The sequence below is a fragment of the Sus scrofa genome, chromosome 10 (genome assembly GCF_054392235.1).
Source record: "Sus scrofa isolate SSC_HxYL_T2T_F1_AM1 chromosome 10, Sscrofa_HxYL_maternal_Yorkshire_Landrace_v2.0, whole genome shotgun sequence".
Taxonomy (NCBI): domain Eukaryota; kingdom Metazoa; phylum Chordata; class Mammalia; order Artiodactyla; family Suidae; genus Sus; species Sus scrofa.
Window position 1 is genome coordinate 56,897,870 of NC_139392.1, and position 27,721 is coordinate 56,925,590.

The following is a 27,721-nucleotide window of genomic DNA, read 5'->3' on the forward strand; positions in this document are numbered from 1 at the left end:
ACTTACTTCCCTCCTCCCTGCCATTCCCTAAAGTCAACCACTTAATTGAATGTTCATTTGGGCAATGAGGAGGCTCTTTCATCAGGTGAATGTATGAAGCTTACTGACTTTGTGACTTTTTCCTAACTGTCTGAATACTAGCTAGACTGCGTGCCTTTTTACCATTTGACAATGGCTTTGTTTTTTCAGTCTGATCAATATTTGGCCTTTTCAGTCTGATCAATATTTGGGCTTTTTCAGTTTTTTCAGTCTGATCAATATTTGGCTTCCCGACTGTTGGCTTTTAAAGAAACTATAGATGTCCATCTCCTTGGTTTCCTACTTTCAAGTGACACCTCTTTGGCAGACTGGGACAAATACTTGGCTTTATGTATTTGGAATATGACTATAATTTTTCTACCATATATCAGCCTGCAAAAAAAAAAATGCAAAAAGGGGTTTTGGTTTTCATATAATCAGCTTGGAACAAGGAAACTAGGGAAAATACAAGAGGTATGGTAAGAGGTATAGCCCAGTTGTAAATAGGTCTATTTCTAAAACCCAAACCCATGGCTGTATGCAAGCCACAGGCCACCATATAGATCACAACATGAGGGAAAGTGATGCAGTGAAACATCCAGGAAAATGTGGCTGTTGAGTCATTCGGATCCACAATGAGCAGTAATGAAAATACCAGAACTTAACCACTGAGGTCATTAATTATACTAAGTGATTGCATTAGAGCGTTCTGCCTTTTTCTCCTGTCCAACTTCTGTCTTGTTTATGCTATCAAGGCCTACGCAAGACATCAGATTCATGCAGGCAAACCAACTACAGAGACGGTGCCAAAAAGCCTCTAAATGCAATGTGTTCACAAAGTTCCTTGGAGTTGTCATCCCCTTTTTGCCAAACATGTTATACCTTAATTCTACGGACCTTATTTTTAAATTGACTGCATCTTTCATGCCCCCTATGAAATATGAAGTCACCACACTGGCTTGATGAAATGAAGGGTTTATCAAAAGGGCAACGACTCTCCTTAGAAAAGAATGCTTTCTTTTATTTTTGTTTTATTTATTTATTTATTTATTTATTTTGCTTTTTTAGGGCCACACCTGGGGCATATGATGAGGTTCCCAGGCTAGGGGCCATATTGGAGCTGCAGCTGCCAGCCTACACCACAGCCACAGCCACGGCCACATGGGATCTGAGCCATGTCTGCAACCTACACCACAGCTCATGGCCATGCCAGATCCTTAACCCACTGAGCGAGGCTGGGGATTGAACCCGCATCCTCATGGATACTAGTTGGGTGCATTATCACTGAGCCACAACAGGAATCTCTCTACTTTCTTTTATAACTAGCCTGGAAATCAGTCAGGGAACTGGTCTCCCCAAGAAGAAGAAAGAGGGCAAATGGTACAAGAAGGGCTATTCTCTCATTACAAGAGCAGCACACATTCCGCGTTCTGCCCATGAGCTGAAAGAATGGCCCGCAGGGAGCCTGGGAGTGAAAATTCTGCCCCTTTCCATCTGTGCCCCTTTCCATCTCATTTTACATTTACGAAATGGAAATCAAACAAATCCTCCCTACCCACTGTCAGACAAATCAAATGTGATAAAGCCAGTTAGAGTCCTGGAGGTAGAGTACAGACTCTGAAACACATAAAGTGTCGTTGCAGAGAGTGTGCAAAGCCCAAAAGTGCCGATGGTTGCAAGCCACATCCTCCCACAGAAGTCCCTACTGAAAACTTGGGGTGTGAGGGGCACAAGGCTGAGCTTAGGGGTGGGGGATTCTCAGTTTCATAAGGAAACATCACGGAGAGTTCCCGTCGTGGCACAGTGGAAATGAATCCGACTAGGAACCATGAGGTTGCAGGTTCGATCCCTGGCCTTGCTCAGTGGGTTAAGGATCTGGCGTTGCTATGAGCTGTGGTGTGGGCCACAGACATGGCTCGTATCCGGCATTGCTGTGGCTGTGGTGTAGGCTGGAGGCTACAGCTCCGACTGGACCCCTAGCCTAGGAACCTCCATATGCTGCAGATGTGGCCCTAAGAAGACAAAAAGACAAAAAAAAAAGAAAAGAAAAGAAAAGAAACGTCACAGGAAGGCCACTCCTTCTTGACCAAGTACCATCATCTAACAAAATTTTGCAGCAAACAATCTAAGAGCTCCCTCTTGGCACAGTTTCATTTGGCTTCAGTTGACATCCACCTTGGACTTCAGTGGAAGCATCTGCTATTGTTACAGTGGTCTGAACCTTTGGTGCGTCCCATGATTGATTTTTCTCCACTTTTATCAATCATGACAGACAGCTTTTGGAAAACGAAGGTTCAAAAGAGGACCCACTGTGGGAAGAAGAGCCTGAGCAGTTTTTAGTTCCCTAAAAAGGCCAAGGCCAAGTCAGTTTCTTTCAATGCCACTTGTTTGATGTCTTCCAGGGAACATGTCATGATTCCAAGGAAAAGAACTGAGGAGGCTGTACCAGGACATAGTTTTTACCTCGGACTCCTTGCTGTTGGCCTCTTGCTCTGTCCAAGATGGAAATGGCCCAGAAATTCATGAAAGGAAATAGCAGGCTGTTCTAAGCAACCCTCTGAAGCTATTCAGAAATCAAAGCTAATGTTTCTAAGCTATTGTCAAAGCTATACTTACTTTTTAAAAAGGAGGTTTAGAGTTGGAAAAGAAGGAAAATAAACAGAGGGGGAAATAATGAAGAAATTGGGTCCTGGGAAGCAAAACGATCAACTTTTACTTACATGTGCTGTAAGTTGCTATTTTTCAGAAATGCTTTATGAGCCACAGATTTTAATCCGGAATCCACAATGGTCCTAAGAAAGCACATAATTGCATGCATGTTAGAGCGAATGGATGACCATTCCTCTGACAAAAATAGAGCATAAGAAAAAGTTATGAGATAAGTTATTGCAAGTCCTGAGTACTCACAGATTTTTCAGTCCTGCATAAGCTTCAACATCATCTTCATTGATGATTTCTAATCTTTTCTGATTTGCAATATAACTGCAAAAAGAAAGAAAAAAAAAAAAAGCAGAGAGTAAAAACTAGTGACTCAGGATGCAAGGAGTCCATAAAGAAATGGGTAACTTCCATCCAGCCCACCAGGCTGCTCAAAGTGATCCTTCCCCACCCACATAGCCCCACCATTGATTTTTAAAACAGCATGGGGGTGTAAGGAGTTCCCATCGTGGCTCAACAGAAACGGATCTGACTAGGAACCATGAGGTTGCAGGTTCGATCCCTGGCCACGCTCAGTGGGTTAAGGATAAAGTGTTGCTGTGTAAGCTGTGGTATGGGTCACTGATGCGGCTCGGATCCTATGTTGCTGTGGCTGCACTGCGTTGTACAGGCTGGCAGCTGGAGCTCTGATTAGACTCTCAGCCTGGGAACCTCCATATTCCCTGGGTGCAACCCAAAAAAAAAAAAAAAAACAGCAAGGGGTGCAAAATTGAGTGTGACTGAGGAGAAGCCATGACCGAGCAGGTTTCATAGTCAATGATAGATTCACCATTTTCATTTTTTCTTAACCTTTTATCACTCTTTCAGCTAGCATATTCAATCTGCCATCCCACTCAAAGTGTCCCCTGTGTATAAAAGTGAGAATAACTTGCAAATGCATCCACTACCTCTCAAAAGTATTTCACCCTAATGGTGACAGCCACAGGGACACTGGTGTCACCACACACAGGACAAATCATGTTTTGCTTCATGTTCCAAGAGAAGCAGCCACTCCTTCCTTTTACCTCCTGAAACATGGAAGCAGCATTGCCTCCCTCTCTCTCTCTCCCTCCCTTCCTCCAGCTCTCTTTTCCCGGCCCAGGATCCCCTCTGTCTGCTTTTGTCAGTAAATAAAAGCAATTTTTCTGTTCAGGAGCATCATTTCACAAACCCCATGTCCCCCTAGTGCCCTCTCTGAAGAAACTGTCCTCTACCCTCAAATGCAGGAGTAAACTGTAACTCTGGCTGGACCCAGAGTTCCATCCCCTTGGCCAGGACAACTGGCCTAGAGATGGGCACGTGACCTCACCTGAGCCAATGAGAAGCATCCCTAGAATTAAATAAGTAAATAAATGCTGCAGCAGAGTCTCTCTCCTTCCCTGGGATCAGAGCTGAAAGATTACACAGGCCTGAGGTTTCCAAGGGAAGTATTTCTGCCACATGGAAAGAGACCGTCCAAGAATGCAGTCAGCACACAGAAGGAAAGAAAGCTAAGAAATAAAAAGAGATACAGAGACAGAAGCCTGAAAATGCCCCTTAAGCCTCTGGATACAATCATCTCTGAGGTTAATTGTCATTCACAGAAGTTTGATCTGAATTCATGTCTCGCTTGTAACCAATAAACTCCCTGGGAATACAAACATAAAACCATTAAACCTACTCCCATGGAATTTCCCTGTGCTGCCTTTATCTGAGCACCTGCTCTATTCACTTTTCTTAGGTCACAGTCTCTTTTTGGAGACAACTGGATCCTGGTTTATAACTCCTAACATGCACCGCAGCATCCAGCAAAGCAACTTGTGCAAACCAAGTCCTCAAGGATGAAGGATGGATGGATGGATAGATGGACAACACCTAGAGTTCCAAAGGCACTCAATAAAGTTCTATTAAGATGGATTTTTCCCTTTTCTTTTCCAAAAAAGAATATGATATTCCAATTAAGACACTAAAAACAAATATTTAGCCTTACATTAACAACATGAGTTAAAATGGAAAAAAAAAAAAAAGTCACCAATGAGAGAGAAGATACAGTGTCTACAGATCCCTAATCCAAAAAAAGGAAAAATAAATGATGTCAAAATACACGGTAAGGGAAGTTCCCTTGTGGCGCAGCAGGTTAAGGATTCGGGGTTGCCACAGCTGTGGCGTGGTCACAGGTTTGATCCTTGGCCCAGTAACTTCCACATGTCATGGGTGCAGCCAAAATAATAAGAAGAAGAAGAATAAACGGTAAGTGTTAGGGCACTCATTTTTAGAAAATAAATTTTAGAAATAAAGCAAAATAAGTAAATCTCCAGGGAAAAAACATCAAAGAGAATTTTTTTTTTTTTTTTTTTTTTTTTTTGCTTTTTAAGGCCACACTGAGGCATATGGAGGTTCCCAGGCTAGGGGTCCAATCTGAGCTGTAGCCACCAGCCTACACCACAGCCACAGCAAAGCCAGATCCGAACGGCATCTTCAACCTACACCACAGCTCATGGCAATGCTGGATCCTTGATCCACTGAATAAGGCCAGGGATCGAACCTGTGTCCTCATGGATGCTAGTCAGATTCATTTCCACTGAGCCACAATGGGAACGCTAGGAAATAATTTTAAAATAACTCCCATAAACACTGGGCACCTTCTGCTCAAAGATTTAGGTTCTCCCTGATCCCCGGGGCCTAGTACTTAAGACACAGAGCAAGGATCCATCCCCTTGTTTCCCTCTATCACACACAGAAGGAAATAGTTGATGCCTCCAATCTAATGATCAATTGATCTAAAGATCAATCTAATGATCTTACTGTTGAAATGATCAAATTTCAAGGGTAAGAATTTTTACAAAACGTTTCAAAATGATCACACTTTACATTCGTCCAAGATTTTCAATCTACTAATATTTTCAGGAAAACCCATAGGGACCTCCCTTTTCTAAAGTACCTCCCAAGAATGGCATTTCGGAGAGCCCTACATTGTCATGTTTTTGTTTTGTTTTTCATGCAACTGGCAGGAAAAAAAAAAAAAAGAAGAAGAAGAAGAAGACAAATGATGTGGACAAGGTTTCTTCTGGGTCACCACCAGGATTCCAGAGAGGCTTGGCCACTCCTTACAGCGGAGCTGGCATGGTGGCTTGTCACCACTCCAAAAGCTCCCGAGAGATTCTTCAGCTCTCTCTGCCTGGCTCATCACAGCATCCTCTGTGCTCATGACAGGGGCCTGACACTCAGGAGGTACTTGACCCACATCTGTGGCACAAAGCATTTATTTTTTTAACTTTTCCCTTAGCTTTTTAGGCCCTTTATTTTATGGTTATTTTCATTTTCATCAGACTTTTGATTTATAAACTACCCAATTGTGTTCAACGAAACACGAGCTAACATACATAAAAATGAATGGCGTAGACAAGAGAGAAGCAAGAGCAGGGAGTTTCCCTGGTGGTCAAGAGGTTAGGACTTGGTACTTTCATGGCTGCAGCCCAGGTTCGATCCCTGGCCTGGGAACTGAGATCCCACATGGAGCCACCGCCAAAAAAAAGCACAGCCAAAAAAGAAAAAAAGAAAAGCAAGAGCAGAGATATCAGGGAAGCTAGGGATGGGGTTGAAAATGCATATACTTGCTGGGAAAGGGCCCCCAGCTTATCGCTAAGCTTTCTAGTGCCACACCCAAGAAAAGGAGACATACATTTAGTCAGCGGTAGATTCACAGGGATCATGAGATGAAAATAAGTCAGATGTTAAGCAAAGTGTAACTGTTCTTGAATTTAAAACCAGTTAGGTTAATCTATCTGGGAAAAGAATCTGAAAGAGAAGGGATATGTGTATATATGACTGATTCACATTGTGGTACAGCAGAAACTATCACAACTTTGTAAACTGACTATGCTTCAATAACACTTAAAATAAACAAACAAACAATTAAAACCAGCCAGGAGATTCTGTTGAAAACTACCAAAAGAAGCATGTGAAATTACAAAAAAAAAAAAAAAGATGACTAGTGAATACTCTTCCACTGTGAAGGCAGGAATGCCCTGGACGAAGACTGAATTCTTCTCCTGGTCAAAACGGAAAAAACCAACAGAAGAGCTGGATTAAAAGGTCGGCAAGTGACCCTCCGGATGCCAAGAATTCCCTTTCATAAGTCACCATCTGCAGCGATTCTTACAACAAAGCTGCAGGCTATAAATTGCTTCTAAAACCAACCCCTTAAGAAACGCCCTTTAGATACCATGAAGCGAGGAATCATAGGGTTAGAATGGAAGCCAGTAAAGTTAATGGCAAACAATCCACAAAGGGGAAACCTCAATGCCAAGAAACATATGAAAAGCCGTTTTCACCCTTAAGGAATCTGAGATGCAAACTAAAACAACATGGACATACCATTCCTCTCCCACTAGCTGGATGAAATTAATGAAAGTCTGACAATGCACACTGTTGGAGGGAGTGTGAATTGGCACAACCCCATGAAGAGTAATTTACCTGTAGCCTGGAAAATTACCAATCACGCACTTTACAGAGTCCAGCAATTCCATCTCTAAGTGTTCACCTTAGATAAGCGCTCACTCGTGCACACAAGGAGACAGACGAAAGAATATTCACTGTCATACAGTAAGAATCAAAAAGTGGAAACAACCGAGTGTCTGTCAATTAAGAAACAGAATAAATAAGTTGGATTGAACCAGATCTTTTTTTTTTTTTTTCTCCTTGCTTTTTAGGGCCATACCTGTGGCATATGGAGGTTTCCAGGCTAGGGGTCAAATCGGAACTACAGCTGCCAGCCTACATCACAGCCACAGCCACACCAGATCCCCCGACCCACTGAGCAGGGCCAGGGATCAAACCCGCAACCTCATGGTTACTTGTCAGATTTGTTTCCGCTGTGCCACAACAGGAACTCCTGAACCAGATCTTTCTATCTGAGCAGAAAAGAAATCTTCATGCTAAGTGAGAAAGAAAAATAAAATTTCATACTGACATGTACACATAACATCAAACGATTGATGTGAACTTTTAAAAAGACTCAAATCACAATACCGCATCATGTTCACAGCCAAAGATATTTGTAAAGGATAGAAAAAAAGTTGCGAGGCAGGTCATCATGGGAAAGGAGAATGGGTCTGGGATAAAGACATGGAACTTCTTAAAGGATTTTATTAAACATCTAAATGATTCCTTAAAAAAAAAAAAAAAAAAAAAAAAAGCCTTGTAACAAAAAAAAAAAAAAAAAAAGACGAAAACGTTGGTTCAGCTCTGAATATAAGTTCCTGACATTATTGTTATGTCATTGTATTTTTAAGAATTTTTAAATGTGTGAATCAAGAAGAAAGAAGGAGGGAAAGTAGGGAGAGAGGAAAAGAGGGAGGGGAGAAAGGGGAGAGACAGAGGAAGCCACAAAGGAAATGACCCCAGGGAAGCTGGACCCCAGGGCTTCTCAGTTACGAGGTGACCAAACACACCTGGGCTCTGGTCCTTGGTGTTTTGGACCATGGGATAGGCACACAATCTAAAAGTCTTCAGCTCCCTGCCCCAGAGTTCCTGGACAGGACCAGAAGGCTAAGGCGCATGCTGGGCTGCCCCCTACTGGTGATTTCCAAATGCCTCCCCAAGGATGTTTGTTTCCATTGGTGTACAGCTGACTTACACTGTTGTATTAGTGACAGGGGCACAGAAAAGTGAATCAGTCACACATACAATCTCTCCATTCTCTTTTCCCATAGAGGTTATTACACATGATTGAGTAGGTCTTCCTGTGCTCTACAGAAGGTTCTCATGAATCATCTATTTTATACAGAAGTGTATATATGTTGTTCCCATCTTTCCAATTCCCTTCCCCCAACAGTTGGTTTCATCTATGGTAACCAAAGAATGGTTTTAAAATCTGAGAGTTTGTTGCTGTTGTATAAAAAGTTCTTTTGTATCATGTTTTAGAAGTACCATTTTATTAGAGACCACATATAAGTGATATCATATGATATTTGTCTTTCTCTGTCTGCTCTGCTTTGGTCAGGATGATAATCTCTAGGTCCACCCAGGTTGCTGCAAATAGCATTACTTCATTCTTTTTTTATGGCTGAACAATATTCCATTGTGTATAGATGGAGAGAAAGGGAGAGAATCTTTGCAGACAAAGTAAGGGACTAATCTCCAAAATATACAGATATCTCATGGAGCTCCCCAAGGATCTTGACAACACCAAGTCTTCTGAGCTCTTCCATCTCATCTCTGCCACTGATTAGAAAAGCAGCAGCTGCAGAGACCAGCCCAGGGTTAGGAAGGAGAGAGGAAAGGCCAGGCCAGGGCAGACAGCTGAAAGATGGGTGGCCCTGTGATGCAGCAGGCTTTCCCCCACAGCAAAGCCCTTCCTGTCACTCAGGTCAAAGAGCTGACCACCTCTAAGGGGCCTTGACTGAGTCAAGCTTTGCTTAACTAAACACAATCTCCAAGAAGGGTTTCACTTCCAGGGAAGCAGAGGAAAGCCCAGCATTTTGGCACAGACCTTTCCCTCCATGACAACCCCAAACGCCTCTGACCCACGGTCACTGTTCTGGAAAGCATAGGCCCCAGGGCTTTCAGGCACAAGCCCACCCCCTGGAACCCAGGCCCCGGTACCCATGTAAGTTCAGCTGAGCTTTCAAGCTTTGGCCCCTCCAATCTTCAGACGCTGCCTTCATTCTCCTTAAGGAAAGTCAGCAGCCTTGCAATAGTGACAAAGAGACCTGGCGGATTTGGATTTTTTTACTTGGATGCTCCATAAGAATTTCTCTCCCTTACCTCCTTGTCCTCATGGTCCCTCTGGCCCACCCCTCCATCCACAATCTGTGTGGAGTCACTGCTGGCCTTCAACCTTCCTGTTTGGCCCAACCATGCCTGCTTCCTTTCTCAAATCCATATTTAAGACACTTGCTTGAATCTCATATCATGAGGGTTGTGTTTTTTCATTGCTGCTTTGCACCTGCACTACATTCCAGGACCACTCTCGACTCCCCTCCAAGTTGGGGCGTCTCAGTGAATTCATCGAAAGCCATGCTGGGTCCCTGCACTATCTGAGATACTGCTTGATCTACAGGCCACACCAAAAAGACTTTTTTCAGAACATTTCTATTCCATCAATTGGCAAACATTTTTTTTTTTTTTTAGTGTTTATTTTACTTCTTAGCTTTACAATTCAGAATTTGAGAGTGGAGGTACTCTTTGCACCCCCCATTAAATTCGTTCTGTTCATGCATCTGATGCCCTACTGAACTGTGAACTCCTCCAACAGAGGAGTCTTACTCATCAAACTGCAGGTCCACTTCCTAGCACAGAGCTGAGGTTCATGGAAGACTGGCTGACTTAACGTAATCAACCTGATCCAAGGATTCTTCACTTGGAGTTTTTATTATCCCACCGGAAAGACCAGACATAGATATAGCATAAGTACTAAATGGAGTTTTCCCCTGTGGTGCAACGGGATCAGCAGTGTCTCCAGAGTGCTGGGAAGCAGGCTCAACCCCAGGCCCACCAAAGTGGGTTAGGGATCTGGCATTGCCAAAAGTGTGCCTCAGATCTGATCCCTGGCCCGGGAACTCCATATGCCACAAGGAGGTGAAAAAAAAATATGAAATGAAGATTGTGATAATAGAAAATAACTTCGTTTATCATCTAGAAAACAAGGAAACAAAGTAAAGACAATAAGAGAGGAGAATGGGAGTTCCCATTGTGGCTCAGCAGTAACAAACCTGACTAGTATCCATGAGGAGGCAGGTTCAATCCCTGGCCCCACTCAGTGGGTTAAGGATCCGGCGTTGCCATGAGCTGTGGTGTAGGTCACAGACACAGCTCGGATCCCGAGTTGCTGTGGCTGTGATGTAGGCAGGCAGCTGCAGCTCCGATTTGACTCCTAGCCTGGGAACTTCCATATGCCGCAGGTCTGGTCCTAAAAAGAAAAAAATAATAACAACAACAGAGGAGAATGGAGAGCCAATCTTGACAAGGAAATTTGTCCAATCTAGAAGCAAATTTTGATCACGAGCCTACAACAGATTCAGTCCAAATACTCATTTTTCATAAATGGTAAAAACTAACTGCCCTCACAAGATAAGCATTTATTTTCCAACTCAGTCTCAGAAATGTTAAAGCTGGAAAGAATCTTCTGAGCCAGCTGTTCTTGACCTTGAGGGGGTGAGGTTTCTGGAGGCCAGTGCTCACTGCCACAGGGTTTGATGAGCAGAAGAGAGAAGTTTTCTAGCAGAGGAAGGAACTACAAGATATGATTGGGCAGGTGAGCGGAGGCTTATGTACGTTGAGATCAGTCCTTAAAGAGTGACCAGAAAGTCAACAAATAAAGAATGTGAACCTTAGCCAAGTCTGCACTATTTGCCATTTTATTCTGTGTTGTCTTCAAGCTTCTCCAGCCTCAGTGTGACACCCAGGGCCTTCGCTATGACATTTTCTTGAGAGTAAAGAATTTCCTCCCCTTAGGCTTACCAAAAAACTCATAGGTGGCTTTTTTTGGGGGAAAAAAAAGAAGAAGAAGAAAAAGAGGTAATTTTAGGAAAAATTCACAGAAACATTTTTGAATTACAGATTCCTAGAAATGATACTCATTCCATTTGAAAAGATTTCACATTGGCTTTAACAACCTATCAAATAACTCCTCCAGGCAATCTTTCCAAGTAACAAAGAGTGGCTGCTAAGGCATCTTTTCTTCTTGCATATTAGCTTAATAGCAGTATTGCTCAAAAGTAAAATTTCCCTTTACCTTAGACTTTATTACCTGAACTGTACTTCGGCAGAATATCGGAAAGAACTGAAACAGGAGGGACGATGTCTAATGGTCACTCTTCAGTATGGAATCACTTCCCAGGACCCTGTCCCCGCATCTCTACCTCCACCACATAAATAAATAATTACGCTAATAAAAGTCAAGAGAACTCAAAGGCCAGGAGATTGCGGTAGGTGCTCCGGCTTATATCCACGGGGGGTGAGGCATTTCAACTCTGACAGGATCCTCTCTGCCATAAGAGTTCCGTCATAGGGAATAGGATAATCCTTTAAAAATTGTTTTGCCCTTGTTCCTGAATCTGCAACCAGGTAGCATCTGTTTCTCAGCAAAATGCTAAAAAAGACTGTTGAAAATCAATCCATGACAGACCAAAGCAGGACTCAAAATAGGAATCTCTCAATCTTCTCTCTCCATTCCTTTCTCTATTTTTATCTTCTTAGGGCCACACCCACAGCATATGGAAGTTCCCAGGCTAGGGGCCTAATTGGAGCTGTAGCTGCTGGCCTACACCACAGCCATAGCAACGTGAGATCCAAGCCGCATCTGAGACCTACACCACAGCTCATGGCAAGGCCAGACTTTGAATCCACTGAGTGAGGCCAGGGATCGAACCTGCGTCCTCATGGATGCTGGTCAGATTGGTTTGCGCTGAGCCACGATGGGGACTCCTATCTCTTCATTCTTAAGTGAGGGTATACATCACCGCACCTATGACAACATGAAGGCAGAGAACACCAAATAAGCAGACTGAGAACCTGAATTCCAGCAGCCAGCCAAGGGGCACAGGCTGCTTAGCATCAGCACTTCCATCTTCTTTTCGGCCAAGGACGCAGAAGTAGCCCCAGTAATTCCATTTGAGAAAGTGCTCACCGTGCACCAGGCTGGGGCTCCCAGGGGTAGTCTCCCTGAACACAACAAAGCTACCAGGAGTACACTATGACTGCTTCCACTTTACAAAAGGGGAATCTGAGGCACAACCATGCCAGGTCACTTCCCCAGGGTCACATAGCTGCCCAAACAGGATCTGAACCCAAATCTACCTGCCTCTGAATTCTGAGTTCATAGCCACCGTACCATACCCCAGACTGTGGACTTGTAAATCTTACACCCACAATAAGGAATAATTTCTAAAATTTCTGTAAAAATGGACCCTCACAAATAGTCATGGCCTGGAAACGACAGTCAATGCAAAAAAAAAAAAAAAAAAAATGAGGACATGTTATAGGATCCTTTCATGTATTATCTCAACATAGAGATAAAAGGAAATAAATAAAAAATCTCAGGTTCTTATACAATGCCAAGCTCCGAGAACTGCAGCTCCTAGAATAGCCAAAATACCTTAGGAACTTAAGACTTCAAATGCCTGTGGAGAAGGTGTAGAGAAAATGGAACCCTTCTCCTACACTCCTGGGGGAATGTGAATTGGTGTAGCCACTCTATTATCCCGCAATCCCACTCCTAGGCACAAATCTGGAAGAGATAAAAGATCCACAGAGTTCCTGTTGTGGCTCAGTGGTTAAACGAATATGACTAGGAACCATGAGGTTGTGGGTTCTATCCTTGGCCTTGCTCAGTGGGTTAAGGATCCGGCGTTGCCATGAGCTGTGGTGTAGGTCGAAGATGAGGCTCGGATCCTGGGTTGCTGTGGCTGTGGCGTGGACTGGCAGCTACGGGCTCCAATTCGACCCCTAGCCTGGGAACCTCCATATGCCTCGGGAGTGGCCCTAGAAAAGACCAAAAAAAAAAAAATCTAAAAGATACATGCACCCCAATGTTCATGGCAGCATTATTTACAACTGCCATGACATGGAGGCAACCTAAGGGTCCATCAACAGACGAATGGCTAAATAAGAGGTGGTATATATGAAACGAAATACTATTCAGCTCTAAAAAAGAATGAAATAATGCCATCTGCAACAACACGAACGGACCAAGAGATTTTCATACTAAGTGAGGTAAGTCAGAAAGAGAAAGGCAAATATTATATGAAATCAGTTACACGTGGAAACAGTACAAATGAACTTATTTACAAGAAATAAACAGACTCACGGACATAGAAAACAGACTTATGGCTACAAAAGGGGAAAGGGTAGGGGGAGGGATAAATTCAGAGCATGGGATGATTAACAGAAACACACTACTATATACGAAATAGATAATCAAGAAGGATTTACTGTATAGCATAGGGAATGACATTCAATATCTTGTAATAAACTCTAATGGAAAATAATCAATATAAGAATATGTATAAACCTATACGTATAACCGAATCATGGTGGTAAATACCTAAAACTAACACCATATTGTAAATCAAGCATTCTTCAATAAAAAAACAAAAAGACTTCAAGTGCCTGGAAAATGATAAATAGGGTAGGGTGAGAGATAAACACAAACCACTAGCTTTACTCTAACCAGTTACGGGACCCTGGGCAAATCCCTATGCCTCAGTTTCCTTGTCTGCAAAATGGGGTAATAATAGCACCTGACTCTGGAGTTCCCATCATGGCGCAGCAGGAATGAATCCAACTAGGAACCATGAGGTTGTGAGTTCGAGCCCTGCCTTTGCTCAGTCGGTTAAGGATCCAGGGTGGCTGTGGCTGTGATGTAGGTCGGCAGCTCTCGCTCCAATTAGACCCCTAGCCTGAGAACCTCCACATGCTTCGAGTGCAGCCCTAAAAAGCAAAAAATTTAAAAAAAAATAGTAATTGACTCGGAGAGATGTTGGAAACATTAGAAAACTGTCCTCACACATGAGGACCTCAATTAATGCTAATTATTAACAACGAGCAGAAGCCTAGGGTTCAAGGACAGGTGTGGTCACTAACTAGCCAGGGAACTTAATCTCAGCCTGCTTCTCATTCTCACCTCTGTGAAAGAGGAAATCGGGGGCTTGATAATGTCTCAGTTCCCTCCAGCACACATGTCACAAGAAAACTTCAGCAATGCAGTTTGAAGAAAAAAAAAATTACACTCTGGGTTTCTGAGTATTTATATAGCATTTCTCTCATCCACCTCTATCAACGAGGTGGTTCCCAAAAAGAAACACTGCTCTGTGTGACCAGAAAAAATGAATGATGAAAAAAACCCTAAACGTTGGCTTTCTACCTAAAACCCATCGGTCTCGACCAGGAAAATATGTCGTTTAATTTGACTTAAACTAAAGAATAGCCTCCCACGAAAATGTAGGATTGGATCCCAGCCTACAAATAAAGGTGACACATAAACCTTATACAGGAAGTCGGGGGCGAGTGAGTGGATGTCAGTGTATTTTAAACAAATAAATTTTCCTTTCAGCGGCTAACTTTTCAAAATGGGAATAGATCCCATTTTATTTTCTTGAAGATTTTTATTTTTTCTATGATAGGGGATATACAATGTTCTGTCAATTTCTGCTGTACAGCAAAGTAACCCAGTCATATATATATATACATACACATATATTTTTTTTCATATTGTCTTATCCACTCTAAATGTTAATAGTTGGCATCTACTAACCCCAAATTCCCAGTCCATCCCCCTCCCCCTCCCCTCCTCCCCTTGGCAACCACAAATCTGTTCTCCAAGTGCATGAGTTTGTTTCTTTTCTGTAATAGGTTCATTTGTGCTGCATATTAGATTATATATTAGATCTCATTTAAAAAATCTGAATTTCCATATTCGTTTACAAAGTCATAAGGGCCTCCAAACTGGACTAGCATTTCTTCCTGGTATCAGGGCGCACAGACTAACATCACCCCTGGGAGTCCGAGACACATTTCCAACTGGTCACATTTCCCCTGGGCTGTTTCACTGGCCCATGGAAAGATTTTATGATACCAGATTTAATTCGTGCTTCAAATTTCCTCTGATACTTCACCGCCCCAACTTTTCTCATACCTTGATATGTCATCCCCAAAATGAGTCTCATCAGATAAAATGATACAGAGACCACAATAAAAATACCTCCCTTTTTTTAAGGAGTTACTTCTATCAGTTCCAGAACCTTGGGAAACCTCTCCTGTTGTTAAAAACAAAAACTGACAGACATTGCCAAGTATAATTCTACACTTGGTACGGAGGTAGTTTATTCTCAAGAGGAGCAAGGGATTTTTTTTTCCTGAACAACGACAAAAAACTTGTTTCCTTCCCACTTATTTCTTTGATATTTTACATGAGATCTCAAATCTTTCAATAGATCAAAATAACCTGCTGTGGCAAATGGAAAAACAGTTATTGAAACGTGTACCACGGCACAGGTTTCACCACATTCGATGAAGAGCCCCAGGAAAGAAGTGGTCTTGACAGCCAACCACCATCAAGAAGGGCAATTAGGGAGTTCTCATTGTGGCACAGCAGAAACGAATCTGACTAGGAAGTGTGAGGTTTCGGGTTCGATCCCTGGCATCGCTCAGTGGGTTAAGGATCTGGCGTTGCAGTGAGCTATAGTGTAGGCCGGCAGCCGTAGCTCCGATTTGACCCCTAGCCTGGGAACCTCCGTATACCACGGGTGCAGCCCTACAAAGCCAAAAAAAAAAAAAAAAAAAAAAAGGGCAATTAGGAGTTCCTGTTGTGGCCCATCAGGTTAAGAACCTGACTAGTATCCATGAGGATGCAGGTTTGATCCCTGGCCTCACTCAGTGAGTTAAGGATCTGGCATTGCAATGAGCTGTGGTGTAGGTTGCAGAAAAGACTCAGATCCCCTGTTGCTGTGGCTGTGGTGTAGGCCTACAGCTGCAGCTCCAACTGGACTCCTAGCCCAGGAACCTCCATATGACACAGGTGTGGCCCTAACAGAAAAATTTTGAAAATAGGTAATTATGGGGGGTTTCCTGGTGGTCTAGTCATTAGGAGTCAGCGCTCTCAGCACTGTGGCCTAGATTCGGTCCCTGGTCTGGAAACTCAGATCCCACATCAAGCCGTGCATACTTCAGCCAAAAAAAAAATTTTTCTTGAGGACTTAATAAGTGATGTTTGAGCCAAAATTTTTATCTTGGCCAAGTGTACTCTAGCATCTGTCGATACGAAACCACCAGAAATACAATCAACTCATTGGGTGGCTCGGGGTACATTCTGCAGCTAATTTATCCTGGCAGAACCACAAACGCCACCACTCTCCATGGCGGGGGTGCCCCAGGAGCCTGAGAGGGCTTCTCCTCCGGCTGGGCAGCCGTCTGGCCACACCTGCTCCTAACAGCTTCTAGGCTAAAACCATCTCTGCTGTGCCCTGTGGGTGGATTTCTGTGGTGTCAATCAAGTATCTGTCCACACTCTGGGGAAGTCAGAGCACTGCTTGCCCAGGCGAGCCTAGATCTGCCTGCTGGTACCTCCGCAGCTCATCTCGTCCGTGGATGGGGTGACCTGGGTGGGCACGAGAGCCAAGGCTGCTTGGTCTTTGTATAAGGGTGTTGGCCCTGCCACCTGCTCGTCTGGCTTCCAAAGAGAACGGATCTGGCCTTAACCAGGAACAGAGAGGAAACATTTCCAGGCTCTTGTCAGAAAGGACAGCTTCTAATCATCTGCCATGCAGCTTCTAGCAAAGCCTGGCTCAGCAACGGCTCTGAGGAGACGGGTGATTAAGATCCCGCACAGTCTCCGTTTTATAATGACAGCACCTGGAGATGACATGCTTGGACCAGTTTAGCATCCTTGCAGGATTGATGGGCTTGTCACTTGCCCCAACTTTCAGTGGCTTTCTCAGTAAGAAGAAAATGAAATCTACTTCTGCATTTGTCATAAAAGCTGTGAATTACATCACTCGTGTGCCTTGCAAAAGAAACTCTTTTCAGAACAGAATGCCAGATAAAGCTATGTTCCTGTGGAATTAGCAGGCATGCTCCTCCCTAATAATGAGCTTCTCTTTTCGCTGCCAGGAAATTGAGAACAAATGTTGTGCTCAGTTACAGCCACTGTGTCAACTGTTAAGAGTTAGTTGAGTTCTTGTCTCGTATTGTATTTCTGACTCCTCCTTCTCACTTTTACCATATTAACCTTATTGTGTAAAATAATTATCAGCAGTGATTCAAGTACTAATGATACATTGATTAATTGTGACATTTCTTATCTTCTTTCAACACAAAATGTGGCCATAATGATCACTAGATGGATACCAGACGATCATCTTACAGTTATTTTCAAGAAATGAGTCAGAAAACCATTTAATACACAAGGTTTCGTGTGTTTCACTGTTTATGAAAAGTGAAATCCTGCAACTCCAATCCAACACAAATTATCTTTAAAAAAAAAAAAAAATCTTTTCCTCTTTCTCCACTATTTCAGGTCAATCTAGGTTTCATGGACAATGAGGGAAGAAAACCTTGCAATGATTAGCCCAGGCCTTAAGAGTTCTAAGAAGCACTCAAGTCAGCACAAACCACAGGACAGCACACTTTTGAAAGCTCTTGGCCTCGAATCAGGCCAAATCATTCCATAGGAAGAGAAAGTGGGGAACTAATATTTCTGCTCCAAATTCAGTCTACCTCAAGCACAGCACAGAGAAAAATGACCATAAGGCATAATGCTCATTATGAATGATTCAAGTGGTAAAATTTTAGGATCCCTGTGAAGGTCTGTTTGGATTCTGGCACAATTTCTTGGCCCACATTTATAGGCTGTGGGAGTAAGGAGAGCAAGAGCATGTGAGGAGCCCTTCCAATTTTGTCTTCACATGTTAACCTTTAGTGGCTTTTATAAAAGGTTAGAGATTATTTTCTTTGGAATGAAACTGCAAAGATATTGGTGGAAAAGGATGCCAGTCCTAAGCGGTCCTACGAGGCCACCACAAGAGAGAAAAGCTATTTTGCAGAAAAGAAATGTGGGTGCATTTTTAAAAATCCCAAACAAATCTCTTAGAAAAACTTTAAATTCAAGGAATATGTTATTGCAAGAAAAGATGTCTACTTTAGAGGTTCCTAGAGGAGTCGAATTCAGAGAGACAGAAAGTAGAATAGAAATTACAGGGGGGAGGGGAGTTGTCACTTAATGCATACAGAGTTTCAATTTTGCAGATGAAAAGAGTTGTGGAGATGGACGACAGTGTTGGTTGCAAAGCAATGTGAATGTCCTCAGTGATACAAGCTGTACATTTAAAAATGGTTATGAGGAGGAGGTCCCATTGTGGCGCGGCAGAAATGAATCTGACTAGTAACCAGGAGGTTCTGGGTTCAATCCCTGGCCTCGCTCAGTGAGTTAAGGATCCGGCGTTGCCGTGAGCTGGGGTGTAGGTCACAGATGCGGCTCGGATCCCGAGTTGCTGTGGCTGTGGTGTAGGCCAGCAGCTGTAGGTCCAATTCGACCCCTAGCCTGGGAACATCCGAATGCCACAAGTGTGGCCCTAAAAAATAAAAAAGCAAAAAAAAAAAAAAAATGGTTATGAGAAAAAGAATGTGTGTATATATATATATATACACACACACACATATATATATACATAGGTATGTACAGAAGAAAGTGACTCAACACTACCCTAATAAAAAATAAATTTAAATTTTTAAAAAATAAAAATGGTTAAGACGGCAAATTCCATTACGTACTTTTTTTTCCTTACTTTTTGTCTTTTTGCCATTTCTTGGGCCGCTTCCCGTGGCATATGGAGGTTCCCAGGCTAGAGGTCGAATCGGAGCTGTAGCCACCAGCCCACACCACAGCCACAGCAACGAGAGATCCGAGCCACGTCTGCAACCTACACCACAGCTCACGGCAACGCCGGATCGTTAACCCACTGAGCAAGGGCAGGGATCAAACCCACAACCTCATGGTTCCTAGTCGGATTCGTTAACCACTGAGCCAAGACAGGACCTCCCATTACATACATTTTTATCAGGATTTAAAAAGACAGAGATATTTGTAAAGGCTTTGCAATTAAAGAATGAGAAAGACAGGGCCAGGAAAGTACACACTGACCCACAACCTCCAGAGTCCAGGGGAACTGTTGTAAACAACCTAATAAATAAAACAGACCAGGATTAGGGAAGAAAACAACATTGCAGAACAAAGATCATGACCCAAGTCTCAGCGGCTGAATCTGACCCATCCCTGCTCAGCAGGCTAGTGGTCAATATCCCAACCAGCTGAGCTTACCGGATCCCCAACATGAGAGTAATACGCAAACCAGGGAAGGTTTCAACAATGACAACCAGCGCCCTTGTACATCTATCCTCTTAACCCCAGCTCCTGCCTGGTGCCAACACTCTAGACAGATTCTTTTGCTTTTCCGAGTTCCCCCAGCTCTACAGAGTTGACTCTCCTTTAAAACACAGTTGAGGATAGCCATGCAGTAAAAATAAGAACAGCCAAGGGAGTTCCTGTTGTGGCTCAGTGGTAACAAACCCGACTAGTATCCATGAGGATGAAGGTTTGATTCCTGGCCCCGCTCAGTGGATTAAGGATCAAGTGTTGCCATGACCTGTGGTGTGTGTAGGTCACAGACGTGGCTGTGGCGCAGGCCAGCAGCTGCAGCCCCGATTGGACCCCTAGCCTGGGAACTTACCTATGCCGAGTGTGTGGCCCTAGAAAAGACAAAAAGAAGGAAAGAAAGAAAGAAAGAAGGAAAGAAAGAAAGAAAGAAAGAAAGAAAGAAAGAAAGAAAGAAAGAAAGAAAGAAAGAAAGGGCTGAGCTCTATGTGTCAAGCATTGGTACAACCATTTTACAGGCATCAGCTCACTTTAACCTCACAGAAACCCAATGAGAAAGGTTCTACTATTGTCCCCTTTTATAGATGGGGAAACTGAGGCACAGAGACACTAATTTATTAACTGGTCCAAAGTGCCAGGGGCAGACCAACTTCAACCCTCCAAGCCATTCTGCCTCATAACCTGAATTGCCCCCTGGAACAAATTCCCAAAGAAAATGAAAAATTAGTTTGTTGCTTCACCTATGCACAGCAATTGACAGACTCGGTGATTTTTCAAAGTAGGAAAAAAAACAATGAGGAAAGGAACTTTTGAGGCACAGTTTTCACAATCCTGGGATCTTCCTAGAGTGCCGGTAAAAAAAGTTATTCAGTCAGAAGGAGCAGATTCTTAAAATATTACATTCTGATCAAGAGCTTTCAGGGCAGTAATAAAATCTGTATGGCGACAAGAGAAAGGAGGAAACAGGGAGCTACTGATGTTTAACAAGGCCCATTAACTTCTGGGGACCAATTGACACTTGGCTGGTCTGTCCATGCCTACGTTATCACAAAGCTTCTTGCAACACAAGTCAGGGGCGGAGTCTTGCATAGCCGTCCTTGGAAACATGCACCCCCATGCTTGTGAAGTCCCCTGAAGAGAGGGGGGCACTGCAATGTGGTGGGGGGAGCAGTCTGGAGAGCCTGGCCACTGCACTACATGCTCCCGTGATAAGCCCTGCACCTCTTCTATTCCAGGAGCATCATTGTGGCTCAGAACTGCCATAATGCAGAGGTCAAGGCCACCAGGCAGAGGCCCAAACAGCCTTGTCCCCAGTGCCCTTAGCTCTGGGCACTGGGCCCAGGCATTTCAGAGGCCCTCACTCTGGTACTGCTCTAACCAAGCCCCCTCCATATGAGGCAGAAAGTCTACAGAGGCAACAGGATGCTCCCACCTAGAAATCACACCTTCCTTGCTTGCTAGTGGGATCTCAGAATTCCCCACCCAGAGACCCTAAGCCCATTCCCAGGGCCTGAGCAGGCCTTTTCTGTGTGTCTCGCCTCCTGTTATAGATGTGCGTGCTCCTAGGTGCAACTCGGGGCCGGGGGGAGGGAGGCAGGGGGCTGTGGGGGAGAATCCAAGGCTGCTGTCTATGGTGCTGTGGATAGAGTCCCAGCAAGTAGGCTAAATTGTCCAGACTGCTGAGAAAGACAAAGGGAGTCAGGTAAGTGAGCGGATGGGGGACCTTTGCTGATGCCCTACAATAAGCCATGTCAACGGCAGGAGCTGGCCTAGGTCTTATTATCCAGGATCCAGAAAACTACCTGCAGGGAGGGCATATTCAAAATATATTTGTTGATTGACTACTTGACTAAATGCCTGAATGAATGGATCAACACTAATCAATGAATATATGCACATGTAAACAACTCGTGTCCTCTATTTCAGCTGTGGGAAAGGATGACGATGTCCACAGAACATCTGTCACACTCTGAACTATCTACATAAATACATATACATACAAACATCTATATAAACAATGTATATATCTATATATACTATCCATCTACATACACATAGATGTAAGTTACAATGAAAGGAGTAATGACAGAGTGGACCCAAGAATAGACTGAGGTACATAAATGGCTTTTAATTCAACAGACAATTAGGCTCCAGAAACCCCCCCTTTTTGTTGTTGTTGAGAGAGCAATTCTCTGAAAAACTAAATGAGATGGCAAAGAAGTTAAGCCCCAGAAGGCCACCAAGGCTTACCATGAAAGCCAACGGCTCGACCAAAAATAAGACTTTTCTCTTTAAATAAGAGTTAAACATTATATGTTGGTTCCTGAATGCCCTTTGCTTTTTAAATTTAAATTTCAAAATGCACATGGAGTCTGAACTATTTTCATTTGTGTGTGTGTGTTTGTATATATATATATATATATATATTTACATTATATATATATAATGAACATACTGCATGGTGTAAACATAAATAAGTGGATGTTATTTATCTCAAGGGAGGATTATCTTTTTGGATTATTCAACACAATCTGTTCACCTATATACTTCATCACTCTATTTTTAAAAGCCTTCCTGTCTCATATGTCTATCAGTTGTTTTATGATCAGTTTTGCAAACAGCTATCAAAATTTCTAAGATGCCTGAGAGTGTTAATTACTCTAAATATAAAGGAAGCCCCATGAAACATGATAGGATCAGCCCAATGCACCTTGACTGCAAAAGTACCAAAGCATATGCATCAGATGGTTCATTAAACTGAGCCTGACACACTGTCTGTTTATACTCCTGATGTCTGCAGTTCTTTAAGAAAAATGCCCAGCCTCTACCATCCATAATACAAAAAGGATAAATCACATCTGAAATCTTACACTAGAATCACTTTTTAAATGAAGCACCAAAAATGCAGTGGCAGGGAAAACTGCAATTGATCCACCAGAATACCCATTATTAGCTATTACATAACAGAAAAGGCACAAATCTTTCCCATTAGACCCATTTGTTTGCTGGAGATCAGCTGTTCCTGGATTTGGCTTTGTTGAGGAGCTGGCCTGTTCTGCATTTTCATCTGCTGACATTCACCCTCCGTCTCTTCCCTCTCTCCTTCCTATTAGATACATACTCAGCCTCCCCCATCAAAGCCTTGCCTTTCTTCCTTTCCAGCTATGTGGTCTCTACAATGAATTGATTTCTTACTGAGTATGAACCAGCCTTGTGCTCTTTAATTCCATGAAGGTTATTTATTTAAACAAACATCTTAACCTGATGGCTCTATAAAAGTCATGCCTAGAAATTTATACACTGACAGCCTGAAGAACAATGTATAAATACTCTAATTTGGAAGTCTAAATGACAGATTTGCAGGGAGGTGAATACACTTGTGTCTGTTTATAACATGAAGATCTAAGGACCTTGTGCTGAGGAAGAGCAATAAACAAGACCCACGGTGTCCCTGTCTTAGTGCAGTTTCTATTCTAAGGGGATGTACAGACAGGTAGGTACCCAGACATGCATTTATGGTACTAAGTGACTTAACGGTAGAACTGGGACTCACTGGATGTTGGCCTACAGAGCACACAGAGGAGACACATAGCCCAGAGGTAGCAAGGCAGAGGAAGTTAACCAGAGCCAGAAAGCATGAAAATGGTGTTCCTGGCAGAAAAGTCAGCCAGTGTGAAGCCTGGGAGGTAAGTGAGAGGAGAGCTTTATAGGGGAATTTAAAACCCAGAAAGGCTGTACCATTCTACTGAAGAAAGGGAGAGGCAAAAAATGAGGCCAGAGAAATGGGCTTGAATTAGAGGAGGCAGGGCTTTTATGACTTTTAGGAAATTCTGAAATTTTAATATGTAAATATAATGCTATCTTAATTTAAAACATCAATATAATGTGGGGGTGCTAGGCAAGCAGTTCCTAAAATTCATATGGAAAAATTTACCCTGCGAGAATAATCCTGAAAATTCTGAAAGTGGTGATTTAGACTAATACATCAGCATGTTCCCTTCATGGCTTGTCAGTTAATGAACGCGACTAGGATCCATGAGGACGTGGGTTCGATCCCCAGCCTCGCTCAGTGGGTTAAGGATCTGGCGTTGCCAGGAGCTGGGGTGTAGATCGCAGACACGGCTTGGATCCCGAGTTGCTGTGGCTGTGGTTTAGGCAGACAGCTGTGGCTCTGATTCGACCCCTAGCTTGGGAACTTTCATATTCACAGGTGCAGCCCTAAAAAAAAAAAAAGGCAAAAAAAAGAAAAGACTAATACTTCAAGTAGAGAAAACACATATATATGAAACTTTAGGAGATGAAAATTTAGTGCCAGCACAGCACATAAACAGACAAACTTATTAACAAACAAGGATATATCTTAAAATATGGCACAAATGATCCTATCTACAAAATAGAAACAGATCAGGAACATGGAGAACAGACTTGTGGTTGAGGGGGGAAGGGAGGAGGGTTGGGTTGGGAGCTTGGGGTTGGTAGATGCAAACTATTGCCTTTGGAGTGGCTAAGCAATGAGATCCTGCTGTATAGCACAGGGAACTATATCTAATCACTTGTGATGGAACATGACGGAGGATAATGTGAGAGAAAGAATGTATGTATTTGTATAACTGGGTCACTTTGCTATGTAGCAGAAATCAACAGAACACTGTAAAGCAATTATAATTTTAAAATAAATAAAATAGATAAGCAATGGGGTCCTACTGTACAGCACAGGGAACTATGTTCAGTCTTCTGGGGTAGAACATGATGGAAGATAATACGAGAAAATAAATGTATAGAGACGTATGACTGGGTTGCTTTTCTATATAGCAAAAATTGCCAGAACACTGTGAATCAACTATCCTTTAATTAAAAAATGTTAAAAAGAAAATAGGCCAAAATACAAAGATGACTTTTATACTGAACCAAACTGTATACGGGGAAAGGCTGACTTATATAATCAACGATGTCAAGAGACCCGATGGGCTGATTAGCTACCTTGAAAAAATATAAAGCAATTTTTTTGGCTAGCTCACTCCTTATATTTAAAAATCCTGGGAGTTCCTATTGTGGCTCAGCAGGTTACCAGCCCAACAAGTGGATGTGGGTTCAATCCCTAGCCATTATCCCGCATTGCCCTGAGCTGTGGTGTAGGTCACAGACACAGCTCGGATCCCACACTGCTGTGGCTGTGGCATAGACCAGAGGCTGCACCTCTGATTCCACCTCTAGCCTGGGAACTCCCATATGCCACATGTGTGGCTCTAAAAAGCAATAATAATAATAATAATAATAATAATAATAATAATAATAATTACAAAAATAAAAATCCAGGCAGAGAAAAGCTTGAAATACAAAATACAAAACAGTCAAAGTAGTAGAAGAAAATATAGGAGACTTATTTTATACTCTTATCAAAGGAAAGACTCCTTTTAGCCCCATTTACCACATGGAAGCCATAAAGGAAATAATAAATTTTACTACAAAAACATTTAATTTTTTACAACTATAATCAACATCAGAAGACAAGCAAAACATAAACTTTCTTATTGCTAAATAGGTTTGATGAATTCTTTTTTTTTTTTTAAGAGATCACCAATCCAATAGGAAAAGAAAGTGGAGTTCCCTTTATGGCCCAGTGATAACGAACACAACTAGTATCCAGCAGCATGCTGGTTAGATCCCTGGCCCTGCTCAGTGGGTTAAGGATCCAGTGTTGCCATGAGCTGTGATGTAGGCCAGCAGGCACAGCTCCAATTCTACCCCTAGCCTGGGAACTCCCATATGCCCCAGGTGTGGCCCTCGAAAGGCAAAAAAAAAGAAGAAAAAAGAAAGAAAGAAAAGAAAATGGCTAAGGGAATATTACAACAGAGTTCACGGAAAGAGAAATACAAATGACTTACATACAAAGAAAAAGGTTTTGGGTTTTTTTTTTTTTCTTTCTTTAGGGCCGAACCCTAGGCTTACGGAGATTCCCAGGCTAGGGGTCGAATCAGAGCTATAGCCACTGGCTTATGCCACAGCCACAGCCACGCTAGATCTGAGCTTCATCTGCAACCTACACCACAGCTCACGGCAACACCAGATCCTTAACCCACTGAGAGAGGCCAGGGATCGAACCTGTGTCCTCATGGTTATGCATCAGATTCGTTTCCGCTGAACCTCAACAGGAACTCCAAAAAAAGATTTTTAACCTGAATCATAATTACAGGACGGTGAAATAAAACAATGATGAGATACCATCTCCCAGGAATCTGACTGACAAAGGTCAAAAGGTTTTGCTAACAAACAGTATTGGCATGGCTGTGGAAAAATTATGCAAGATCACTTTAAAGACTCAGAAAGGCTCCCAGGCTTAAGCAAGTCTTGGCTAAAGGCACTAATCTTTCTAAAGAAAGAATGTGTCAATCAGAATTGGTGCCGGGCAGTGAATGAAGGAGAGAGAAAGGAGTGTCCATCCAGAGGACAGAGGTCCGGGCCAAAGTACTTCAAGTTCTGCATTCCCTTTTGTGAAGGCTCTCCCATTATGGAGATGGATGCCTCAGGCAAGCTTAGCTTAATGCCATTTAACATTTTAAATGCAGAATTAAGTGCCCCTGCTCGAATTCCAAGATCACCAAGCAGGCTTCCAGTTATAATTTGTTCTCCTTTATAGATCTGTGGACAAGGAAAGCAATCTTTATGCTGATCTTTGCGTTCGGGTCTGGGCTGATCTGTGCGTTCGGGTCTGTGTGATAGTTATATGCTTCATTATATAGCAACATAGTGACAATCTGGTTTGGTTTGGTTTTAACCTAAAAAAAAACCCAAAAAAACAAAAAACTGTAGACTTTATTCTAAGAGACATGGGCAGCCATAGGGTAATCAGAAGCAATGACGTTCACATCAGCATTTTAGAAAGACCACTTCACTCCAGCACAGTGTGGCATATGGATAGAGTGGGGGCAAGACTGGAGGCCAGATGCCACATAAGAAGCAGTTACAGCATTTTAGGCAAAAATGATGGTGGAATGAATTATTTTTGATGTCCGTTTCCCCTCCCAGACTGCAAGCTTGGTAAGGAGAAGAAAGAAGAAAACCAAGTCAATCTTTTTTTTTTTTTTTTTTTGCTTTTTTAGGGCCGCATAGCAGCATGTGGAGGTTCCCAGGCTAGGGGTCCAATCAGAGCTGCAGCTGCCAGCCTACGCCCCTGCCACAGCAACGTGGGATCCGAGCCACGACTGTGCCCTAGACCACAGCTCACAGCAATGCCGGATCCTTAACCCACTGAGCAAGGACAGGGATCGAACCCGCAACCTCATGGTTCCTAGTCGGATTCATTTCCCCTGCGCCACAATGGGAACTCCAATCTTTCTTACTACCAGATCCCAAGTACTTAGCATGAGACAGAGCAGATCCCAGTTAATAACTATTGGAAGAAAGTATAAATAAGTGAATGAATGTGGGCAGTAGGATTCTTAAAATTTGGACAGAGTTAAGAAATATTTAGAAAAGTGAACTGGTAAGACAATGAATAACTACAGGGCTAAAGGGGAGGAGCCAAGGTTTGGGGCATGCAAAACCTTTGGACCGAGTGGTCAGTGGTGCCATCCATTAAGACTGGGGACACTGGAGTTGGGTTTGGGGCCACAATGATGCATTTATTTTTTTTATTTATTTTTATTTTTATTGTCTTTTTTTGCCTTTTCTAGGGCCACTTCCCACAGCATATGGAGGCTCCCAGGCTAGGGGTCTAATCAGAGCTGTAGCCACCAGCCTACACCACAGCCACAGCAACGGGGGATCCAAGCCAAATCTGCGACCTACACCACAGCTCACAGCTCACAGCAACGCTGGATCTTTAACCCACTGAGCAAGGTCAGGGATTGAACCCGAAACCTCATAGTTCCTAGTCAGATTAGTTAACCACTGCACCACGACGGGAACTCCGACAATGATGCATTTAATGTGGAGATGTCAAGTGTGATGCACTATGACACATCTGTGAGAGATGTTCAGTAGGAAGCTGGGCATATGAACCCAAAGGTCATCATTGAAAGCTGGTGGGGACAATGGGTAGGACCCCAGCAGCATGCAGAAAGCAAAAGAAGTCACAGATAAGGGTGATGCAGCCCAGGAAGAGAAGCAACTCTAGGACAGAGGCCAAAAGAATATCAGCTTTTAGGAAAAGAGGAA

The 27,721-nt window shown here is 43.0% G+C and overlaps 1 protein-coding gene across 12 annotated transcripts in view; it reads right to left on the reverse strand.

The window, feature by feature from the left end:
* NTRK2 (neurotrophic receptor tyrosine kinase 2) overlaps window positions 1-27,721 on the reverse strand; it is a 394,884-nt gene that overhangs the window by 352,293 nt on the left and 14,870 nt on the right. For all 12 annotated transcript variants that reach the window (XR_014817742.1, XR_014817740.1, XR_014817741.1 and 9 more), the window contains exons 3-4: window positions 2,926-3,000; window positions 2,739-2,810 (exon numbers count right to left, since the gene is read on the reverse strand). Coding sequence is in view for 9 of the 12 variants with exons in the window: in XM_021064645.2 (XP_020920304.1) it covers window positions 2,739-2,810; window positions 2,926-3,000 (147 nt within the window). In the remaining 3 variants the exon portion in view is untranslated. The remainder of the gene's footprint in view (window positions 1-2,738; window positions 2,811-2,925; window positions 3,001-27,721) is intronic.